The following is a 10,932-nucleotide window of genomic DNA, read 5'->3' as shown; positions in this document are numbered from 1 at the left end:
GCTTTTAATGTTTATTGTTGAATGCTACATTAAGCTGTATTGCTACAATTTTGTTGTTGCTGCAATTGTGTAAAGTGTCCTCATAAGACTTTTATTTTGAAATACATGTTTTATTTTGTTGCTTTTCTTCACACACAACGCGTCACGAACCACCGGTTACAAGCAAGCGTCTCTGTCTGTGAACCGGTCAATTTTCCTTATATGATCGGTTAAATCCGAAATGATTAGAACTGTTTTGGTGATCGAGACATTTGCTGCTTGACTGATGGTTAAATTGTATTTAATTTATTTTTGTTCCGTAGATTTTTAGCGTGCAACTATAAGCGTAACGAGATTTGGTAGGTTAAAAACGTAAACGTCAGTATTATTCTGAATATTACTTAGCGTAATTGTTTTTGGGCTAGTTTTTCTTTTGTCATATTATTAATGTCATAATAAGAGCATCGTGGTCAATGATGAAGTCAAGGAGCAGCGCTTTCTGACACAACTGATGCTCAGAGCTGCGTGAACCTGAGACCACTGGAAAGCTAGTGTAACGTTACGTCTTATATCTTAGTACAAATACCGTCTCTTTAAAGATAGGAAACATACGCTCATTTTCAAAGGGTGTCCCAGAAATAATTTTCGCTTTTTATCTGTAAATTGTCACAATTTCATAACATTAAATTCTCTGTGTTTCCTTTTCTGTTGTGACTTGTGTATTTTTCAACATTTTAAATCCTTTCGTTTACTATACGCGCCCATTTTTTTAAAGAAACACCCGTTTAAAAAGTGATTAAGATTTATTTTTCAGAATCTGACCAAAACACTGTATATTACAGAACATGTTTCTGACCGATCGAACAACCAAACGGATCGTTGTCTTCTAGGTCTGACCAAAGTCCCTGTTAGCAAAGTCTCCGCACTCGACGCTCACGTTTGCATCGCATTCAGACAGAAATTTCGATCAAACAATAATAAGCTCTATCATCTTGAATAGGTAATACTGAGTTATTTTCAACTACACCTGATACTAACGATACAAGAGATTGTATAAGAATATTAAATAACGCATTAACGCTCAAAACATTTTCCCAGACTCTGCGCATGCGCAATTTTTCGTGTCCGAAATCGCCCCCTATACCCTAATTCCCTACATTAGTTCACTTATATAATCCACTTTAAGGAGCGGGTGAAAACGATTGAGTAAGTAAGGACACTCAGTGCACTGGAAGCCCTGCGGGCGCCATCTTCTGCCAAGAATCATTCAGTGCTAGTCTCACGATACATGACTAGCAGCTAGCCCTGAGTGTACATCGGTTGTACACTAGCTTTTATGATTTATCGTGGAATTGAATGAGTGCACTAAATTTGAATGTCCACTATGAATTCGGACACCCCTAAAAATGGATGTCCCCTCAAATAGTGCTTCATAGTGGATATATTAGGGTGTAGGTGGTATTTCGGGCACAGCCCTAGTCTTTGGCATCACCCGACATCCATCCTTATGACATACACATCGCTTGTGTTTGTGTTTCCTGTCTGCCACTGTTACTTCCGCAGATTGATCGGCTTTTGTTGTGTAGTGTCTGAAAGGGTGTGCGTTCGTGCACGGGCACTGCAAACCGCACGCGGAAAAAAGGAGTGTCGGCACATAAAGCAAAACCAGCCACCAGTACAGGTATATTCTGCACGTTTATGTTTTCTGTACGTCGGCTAGAAGGTTCATGTTAATTTTGGGAACTGTAGTAGCGGTTGTTAGTAGTTAAGGGCCCGGTTGGTTGCTTTCACAGCGCGAGCACTGTCATGTTTAAGTAACGGTAACCGTAGGAATCCTTGCAGTTATGTATTAAAACCAGAAATGTGTCCTGTGCATCCCCAACGGAAAAGTGATGTTACTCAATGATTGTGCGCATGAGTGTTTAGATCCAGTTTGTCTTAACTGTTAACTCAATTGTAAACTAAATGTTTAACGTGTCATTACAAATATCCAGGTTATGAAGTATCCTCTTCGTGTACATATTTTAATAAAAGTTTAAAAAGAAGCCTAAACTTACATATGGATTTTGTTCTGTATACTGTGTGCATAAAAATGATTTTTGACAAAATTATATTATTATGAATAATAATATTATTATATAACCATTTGTTAATTTATTTTATAAATAAAAATTGGTGTCCTTATTCACATTAACAAAATTGTGATATGAGCAGTATGAGATTATGAAGCATCATTTTTTTTACACTTTTTTTAAAATGATATCAGTAAAGACAATCTAAACTGTAATTTACTAATACACAAACCAAAATAAAAATAAACAGAATTTTCAATCAAGACAGTGTCTGAACTGTAGAATCCTCCTTGTTATTTTTTCAAGATATTTCCACTTTATACAATAATACAGAATGTGTGTGTTTCTCCATTGTTTGGACAAATGGGTAAGCCTGCCCCAAACTCACATTATTGGTTGAGATCGGCAAAGACCCGCCTTCAAGTGCTGTGATTGGAATAGAGTCAGATCTACCTGTGTGTCCACATTGACTTTACAGGAAGATTTCAACAGGTTTTGAGGGAAGCAAAAATGGATGTTGTGTTGTTAATCTAACACCCCCTCTTTTTTTGTAGGTGTGAAGTTTGCTTGAATTGCTACCTTGTTTGGAGCCCAAATTAAAATGAGTTGCACGGATCAAGATGATGCAGGGAAGTTTCTCGAGAGGTTTTTGGAGGATCTCCCGAACCCGTTGGGCACAGAAGACCCCCTTCCCGTCAGTCCGCTCAGCCGGAAAGTGTCTTTGCAGGAGGTGAAAGGAGAGAGTTTGGATGTTGGACTCCGACTCCTCTCAGACAGGTTTGTTATCTTTATGCTTACATGTAGGTATGCAGATGTTTAATGTTTAGTGTTGAATTAAGCGTTTTTTTTCTCAAATAAGTTAAGGTTTATAGTTTTGTCCATGTTTTAAATTCATTTCTTGTTTGTTACTTTTAGATCTTGTTTGTTGAAAAGTTACAACACACAGGCATGTGTTTATGTAATTAAAAGTGTGTCTAAAATGTTGCGACACACCTGTTCTCATAAACCATAGGAGGAGCATAATGGCATTCCTGTCATTCTTGCCTCTTACCCCCGCTTTGCTCTCTTTCTCACTCTCTTTCTCTCTCTCTCTCTCTCTCTCTCTCTCTCTCGCTCGCTCGCTCTCTCGCTCGCTCTCTCGCTCGCTCTCTCGCTCGCTCTCTCATGCATGTTTAATTCTCTGTGTTCCACAAACATTGCTATTGCTTTTTCAAACATAGCAGCCAGACTACGTGGGGAGTATTCAGAAAAACGTGTTTGAAAATATTCATTATTTTTACACTTACACAAAAAAATGAATATTTCACATTTAAATAAAGACACCATTAGGCCTGAGTTTACATTTTCAGTGAATATGTTGTTTCATCTGTTTCCTTTAGTCGACGCATGTCTCTGGGCAGATTTCCTGTCTGTGGAATCACTATTGTTATACCCACTTCCTGACATTTAGACTTCATTTCCTCTTTGATGGAATTCGGGCTAGATTAAGCGAAGATTAGTCACGTTTAACCCTCGTTGTTCCCTGAAATGTGTCGGATGTACATGACATAATTCCTGGTCTTCCAGCGGGATAAAAGCGTGTTTCTTTGCCAACATCTCGCTGTTATGTCATAAGTTTAAATTCGAAAGCGTGTCAGCTTGTGAGGAGAAATGCTGGCAAATGCTTTTATTTAACAGAAGTGTTGCTGCGAGTGGGTGGTCGGTCCATTTGCTTCATCTTGTTCCAGCATGTGAAGTGCTAAATGTAATCTAAAAACAGAAGCGATTCTATAGCGCAAGACATACTTTTCCTCTACGGCAAGTTGGATACTTATGGAAGAAAGTGTTTGTTTACACTTGGTTTGCATTTTTACTTTTCACTGTCCTGCAGAGTTTAACCACAGCCCTGTTCAAACACACAAATCTGTCAAACCAATATGCATATTGTGATTTGCACACTTGTGATATTTCGTTAACTCAATATATTTTGCTGCCCTATATGGAAACAGACCCAATGTAAATTCTCACTTAAGTGTCCAGCCGTCACGTTCATCTTGGCACGCATTCTATTATACCATTATAATATAAAGCATGTGACGTTGCATTGTTAACATTTTAAATGATGTCTTTTTAAGAAACGCCCCCTCTTGGCTGAGTTCAGCGATGTGCAACGCTGCTGTCACAGAATTGCTAAAAGATGACCTTTCACCTCACTACTGCTGCCAAGATGCTGAGCAGTCACAGGAAGATGAACCCGAAGTTGTTTGTGAGTATTTCACGTCATTACAGTATACAAATAGTTCATTGGAGAGAAAGTTTTGAATTGTTAAAATAATACATTAGATAATAAATTAACATTATTCAACGTGTATATATAAATTGATAATATATAAAAACTTCAACTAACAGAGAGCTTTGCAATATTGAACAACTGAATACTTTAAATACAATTTTTGGCATGAGCAGGAAGCCCAAATTCAAGTTAAAAAATGTATATGTAAACAATAAATTGTTTGGTAATTTAATGCTTTCTCTAACGCAATCACAGAAAGAAAATCTTATCTTTCAAACTTCCGTGCAGATTTTACTGCCGCCCTCTAGTGTTCAAACTTATTAGAAGTAGCAGCAAGTAAACCAATTTTGCCATGTTGTTTGGCTCTTTATTGGGGGAAATTAAGTACCTCCTGGTGTTTTGTTGACAAACTAGATTTATATCCAAATGTATGATCTTTTATAATCTTCTAGTGAAAAAAAGGCAACTATAAACTTATTTCACAGTGTTGCAGTCTGAGCCGTTGCAGCGTGTCTTTATAAATAAATTGAGAGAAGTGGGTGTGGCCTGGCAAAAACATCTGCCCAGTCCCGGAGCTCACTCTTTGCGGAGTCACAGCGGTTCGGTACACGCCATTCGAAACACCCGCAGGAAGATGGAGGACCGTCACGTGGTCTTAAAAGACTTTAACCAACTTCTGGGGGTGCAGGTGAGGTACACTCATGATCTTGATGCTGCTAGCTCAGTTCTCTCCCGGTTGTACTACAGGAAAGTAAAGAGTTATTTCAGACTTTAAAACACGTCTTCTGACATCATCTCTGTCCTCTGCAGGATGGTGTTGAGCGGGAGTATTACGCTGTGTTTGATGGACATGGAGGAATGGACGCTGCCACATATGCTGCAACTCACCTGCATGTTGTACTGAGCCAGCAGGAGGCGCTAAAGAGCGACGTTTCCGCAGCCTTCAAAAACACTTTTACACAAACCGATGACATGTTCAAGATCAAAGCCAAGAGAGAGGTAAAGAAGTATTAACAAACACAGAGAGGTTCTGAAAGTTTAAAGGCATAGTTCAAGCAAAGGTAAAAATGATCTGATTATTTGCTCACCCTTGTGCTATCTCTGATGTATGTGACGACTTTCATTCTGCAGTTTAACATGAATGATTTAATTGTATTATATTGAAAGGTCGTCATGTATGTGAAATGGGACTAAAGATGTTGAAGCTCCAAGTAGCACATATATCAGTCCAAATGACTCTAGTGAGTTCGTAAATGTCTTACGAGGGTAATCGATACATTTGTGATAGAAAACGATGAATATTTCTAGCATATTTACCAAAATTAAAGAAGCAACCCAGATTTAGGACCCTTAAGATTTAGGTCCTAAATCTAAACATGACAGCATATTGCAATTTCAAACGTCATTGGTTCTTGTTTAGTATCAACATTGACTAAAATATAAGCATAACCATTTAAGAAATATATTTTAATTTAAAATAAATATAAATTCAGAACTGCATTTCCTCTTTAAGCTTTAATGACAGGATGCACTAAAGCTGCCATTGAAATACATTTGTGAAAAACCTGTTGATCTGTGTTATACCAGCAGGATTTTTCAATGTCACAAAGAGAATTATATATATTCATTATTTATATTATTTTATTAATTTGTTTTTGATTACATTTGCTTATTTACCTAGGTGAGGAGTCATACATATTTAATTTTTATTTTATATCCCAAATTGTGTTTGTTAAAATGCTAAAATTCCAATCTTTATTTCTAGATTTCAATAAACAGACATCAAATAAATGCGCTAAATAACGAAAGCCATTACAGGAAGGCGCTGTGATGAAATCGTGGCATTTCCAGGTTGTTTATCAACACATCTGGTTTTGAAATCACTGTGCATGAGCAGATTGTCTTTGACGTATTTGTCGAGATGACGCTCGATGTGGAAACTGACAGTTGAAAGAAATCTTTTCAAGCCTGTCTAATCATTCCACACTTGTAACAAACATAAGCATATAAAGTTCACATTTCCCCTGTGGTTAAATACATCGCTCTGTCTGCCTCCAGATGTACAGAAATGACTAAGCACTTTCTGTTACTCTCATTTCAGCGGAATCAAGCTTACTTTCTGTAATTGAAAGTTATATTTACCTGCTGCTTAGATCAAATGTGTTTTGCATAATACTTTAATTTGAAATTGTACTAAAAGAACTAAGATATAATTATTTTTCCTGAAGCGTCTGCGAAGCGGAAGCACTGGCGTGGCGGTCTTGCTGACCTCTGATTGGCTAACTGTTGCCTGGCTGGGTGACTCTCAAGCTATGTTGGTCAGACAGGGAGAACCGGTGACCCTCATGGACCCCCACAAACCCGAGAGAGAGGTACGACATAACTGTAGAGACTGCGGTGAGGAGGCAGTATCAGATTCTCATCTGTTCCCTGTAAGCAGCTGAAAGATGATACCGAAGAAGCCACTGCTGACCACAGGCTGAATCAATATTAGTGATGTATGGTGCATACTTATTTCAGAAACCCAATGCCGACACCATCAGAGTCCAATTCAAATCAGCACAAAATATACATTATGCTTTGTGCAAAAAAAAACTAAAATCGCAAAATTCATTGCATTGAATTCATTCAATTCAGGTGCTTGTTTGTGCTATCATGTTGTTGCAGACTGCATTATAACTTGGTCTGTGCTACTTTGCAGGATGAGAAGAAAAGAATTGAGGATCTGGGTGGATGCATCGCTTTCATGGGCTGCTGGCGTGTAAATGGCACGTACGCCGTTTCACGAGCAATAGGTAAATATATTGGATCATTGCTAAATATGAACAAATACATAACTTCATTCATTCTATGAAGATACTGCATATATCTTTGCAACGGAAAAAATGTCAACCGCAACATATTTTTGTATTACGTGTATACAGCAGATTGTAAATATGTGGGCGGGGCTTATTTACGAAACATGGTGAAAGATAAACACAGATCAAGAAAACCCACAAACCAATCTGGAGGAGGAATAGGAGCTAATTATTAACTATATAACTATCTTGTGGTATTTTTAATTACAGTGAAATAAAATTACTCGCACTGTGAAACAAGTTTTCGGTCAAAACGGCCACCCCTAATGTGCGTGAATCATTTTAAACAGTCCATTTAAATGAATCAATTAGAAACTCGGATTCATTGATTTATTGTTTACCTCATCTGTCTTAATCTGAGGTCCCTTCATGGTCTCTAGAAATATTTTTTTGGGAGCACAATTAACATATTGAATTCGCTTTTATTTTTATATTTTTCATTTCCGACAATGTGTTTTTAGCAATTTGGCTATTTATGTTGAATTTATTTAAATAACGCTTTTATTTAAAGGCGAAATGTGTGATTTGGTAAGACGTTAACTTTAGCCTGCTAGCAGTGAAATCATGATCCCACTCTCCATACAAATGACCGGCCAAAGCCACACCCCCCCCAAAACACATGAACGAGCACAAACCAGAAACTCTTGGATCAATTCCAGTAAAATCATGTCTCATTCACCAGTGAGACATGTTAGAGTACAAAGTAAATAACGTTACTACAATAGCGAAAACAGATGAAGTAAACAACAGCTTTAAAACGGGATTAGATGCAGCATAGGTCCCGTTATACGCTTGGTAGCGAAGTCGTTCAGCTAATACAAACATAAAGATCCACAATCAAAACCTATCAATATCGAATCATAACATGTACCTACCTGTCCAGAAGTTACCATTTCATCATCTTTAAAACCCTTGACTCCCATAGCAGCTCCCAGCTTGGAAAAGCAACACAATCATCATACTTGTCAACACTCCCGTTTGGCCAGGATTTTCCAGTTTTTCACACCCATCTCCTGTGAAACGTCTTGAGCACAATCGCAAACAGACCGAGCGGGAAACACCCGGATCTTGATCTTGAACACTAGCTGACAGGGACCAAAATGCTTTCGCAAATGGAATTCTGCTTTCACCACTTTGCTGATTAGACGTTTTTTTGTCTTTATTTTTGTTCATCCTTACACACATTCACTAAGGTTGTTAGGTTCCACCTGTTTACCTGCCATTCTCCTGCTGTGTCTGCACAGCGTATGTGACCGCGCTGATGACATATGGTGTCTGCGTGAACAGGGTGCAAAATACGTTGACTGAAAATGTACACACGATCAATCATTTCGTGAACGATTTTTAGGTCCTACACCTGTCACAGACGATATATAATTGTAAAAAAAACATTGGACCACTTTACTCATTGATTGCTATCGGGATGTAAAGAAATTTTCAAACAGGCGTGACAATTTTATTTCTGGACAGGATCACCTAAGTTTATTGATAAAAGTTTACCAAAAGTTTAAGTTATCTGTAATAACTCTGGTTATGTGTTTCGATCTAAATGAAAAATATAGTTTGTGCCCTTCCGAAACCTCGGATGCCCAAATTCGCTGTTTGTCAGGAAATGGAAAAAACATTGTACTTTTTAAATGATTGTCAATACTTTTTCTTGGTTCGATAATTGCAAAATCAAGTGACAAACAAAGGGGGACTAATAACAATGATTTATGGCCAAAACTAAAAATCACAATGAATGGAGGTATAAGGTTTCAGAAGGACATCAGCGATATGGAAATAATTTATTTTGTGTCTCTCACCGTCAATAGGTGACTTTGATCAGAAGCCGTACGTCTCTAATGAAGCCGACTGCTTCTCAGTGCAGCTAAACGGTAATGAAGACTATATTCTTCTGGCCTGTGATGGCTTCTTCGATGTGATTCAGTCCGCCGATGTCCCGGGACTGGTCCTGGAGGCTCTGAGCTCCGGAGAGGACGTATCTCAAAGTCTGGTGGCCCAAGCCAAAGCTGCCGGTTCCAGTGATAACATTACAGTTCTGCTGGTGTTCCTAAAAGAGCCGCAGAAAATACTGACCTACAACACGAGTTCTGCAACCCTGGAGGGGGCTACGGGAGAAGCAGCAGGAATTTGAGTAAATGACAGGACCAGTGGAAGCTGATGGTCTGTTTGTCACCATCTGCACTTTCCAGTATAATATCCGGGAATTATATTTTAAAAAGGTGTTGAATTAATTTAACACTCTTCATTATGAGACTTAATTGTTTAACAAGACAAATCTGTATTTTAACCTCCTAACCGCTTATCTCATTTACTGATGCTTAAAAGATCGTATAGATTGTAAAATCTTTCAGACACGTGCGAAGGAAAGGTGTTGTTTATTCCTAACTTTTGCTCTCCGACTGTTACAGGGAAACAGGTCTTGATAATCTTAACAGAAATTGCATTTAGGACCACACTGGCATTCACTGTTTAACAGATATATAACTGTCCTCTTATGCTTTTCAATTTTCTAATCCTGTATTTTAGGTTTAAGACTGTTATTTATTTGACAAAAGTATTTATGGGTAAATTGTACTGAGTAAACAAGCTCCTTAATGTGCCAAAACTGTACGTCAGTGTCCAACTTAGCCAAGATCTCTTCTCACTTGCTACTGCAGGTTATTTACAATGTACATTGGTCGACGCTCTTTTATTTGTAAAATCTTTGCGTTTTTATTACAGTGCCTTTTTGTTGTATCGTCAGTGTTAAAACAGCCTGGTGCATGCTGGGGTGTTATATTATCTTAGTTAGATGTTCTGCCTGCACTACCACACGTCCTGCCTGCTGCAAGACGTCTCGGGTTACGGCCGCTCAGTATTTGGAAAGCCTTGTGACAAGTAGCTGATATAGTTGCACAGTCTCTATAATGCGGCAAGGCCCAGAATAGAGCTAACCTAATGGATACTGAATTAGGACAGTGGAGACAGGGCCGTGATATAATTTGGTTAGTCCTTGTTGGTGGCTCGAACCGTAAAATAAATGATCTCGTATCTGTATTTTGTTTGCTGAAGCTCCACGCAAGTGACAACATTTAAAGTTACACCAAAAGTCTGAGCCCAAAATCAGTAATACCAAATACTGAGGAAATCAAAAACACAGTTTGCGAAAAAAAATAATTCTCAACAGCAGATGTTCCCCCATCAAATAATGTTCTCCATGCACAATGCTGCCTTACATTCACATTGCCAAACGAAAATATCCGGCAGTGCATTGTATTATATTTTTCTAAATGTACTTCATTGTTGACAGTGTCCTTAATCTTCTAATGCATGAAGATTATGAATGTCTTCGTATTCAGAATGCTTAGAAATGTCTAAGCACTGAACTGTATTTTTCATCAGAAAGAGAAGGTTTTACACTGGGTATGCATTTTGTGTAGAGTACTTTTTGTCTGCAGTATTTTCACAAGACATTTTGTAATTTTTTGATGTTTTTAATACTAAAAAGTGAACGTAAATATCATGGCAACAGGTGTGTAATACACTCCTACGGAACATGATTAAGTGCCTTATCTTGTTGAACTGATAAACCTACTGTCAAGTGCTTTGTTTGTCTTGTAATGTACTTCATGTTGCATATCATTGACCTCTACTGCTGATGTTTTGTACAAGAAACATTTCGTAAAGTTTTCTACTTGATAAATAAATACTGATTCCACAACTTGTAACTTGACCAATGTTCTTCTTGCATGTTGTTATGTTGATG

At 37.9% G+C, this 10,932-nt stretch overlaps 1 protein-coding gene across 1 annotated transcript; it reads left to right on the top strand.

The window, feature by feature from the left end:
* Window positions 1-631: 631 nt before the first annotated feature.
* Window positions 632-10,894, top strand: ppm1f (protein phosphatase, Mg2+/Mn2+ dependent, 1F). The gene is made up of 8 exons (XM_056746114.1): window positions 632-1,660; window positions 2,606-2,828; window positions 4,166-4,296; window positions 4,809-5,011; window positions 5,134-5,322; window positions 6,552-6,695; window positions 7,025-7,118; window positions 8,996-10,894. The coding sequence occupies exons 2-8, from the start codon at window positions 2,653-2,655 to the stop codon at window positions 9,316-9,318; spliced, it is 1,260 nt and encodes a 419-aa protein (XP_056602092.1). The 5' UTR covers window positions 632-1,660; window positions 2,606-2,652; the 3' UTR covers window positions 9,319-10,894.
* The last annotated feature ends 38 nt before the right edge of the window (window positions 10,895-10,932 follow it).

The sequence above is a fragment of the Triplophysa dalaica genome, chromosome 4, assembly GCF_015846415.1.
Source record: "Triplophysa dalaica isolate WHDGS20190420 chromosome 4, ASM1584641v1, whole genome shotgun sequence".
Classification (NCBI taxonomy): Eukaryota; Metazoa; Chordata; class Actinopteri; order Cypriniformes; family Nemacheilidae; genus Triplophysa; species Triplophysa dalaica.
Note: the sequence above shows the minus strand (reverse complement) of the source record. Positions and strands in the feature narration are given on the sequence as shown.

What these genes read in the sequence shown, in the direction of transcription:
- ppm1f (XM_056746114.1), top strand. Translation starts at nt 2,653, where the DNA reads ATGAGTTGCACGGATCAAGATGATGCAGGGAAGTTTCTCGAGAGGTTT. An exon ending in ACCAACTTCTGGGGGTGCAG is followed by an intron (nt 5,012 to 5,133) that starts GTGAGGTACACT and finishes TGTCCTCTGCAG; the next exon opens with GATGGTGTTGAGCGGGAGTA. An exon ending in CGCCGTTTCACGAGCAATAG is followed by an intron (nt 7,119 to 8,995) that starts GTAAATATATTG and finishes CACCGTCAATAG; the next exon opens with GTGACTTTGATCAGAAGCCG.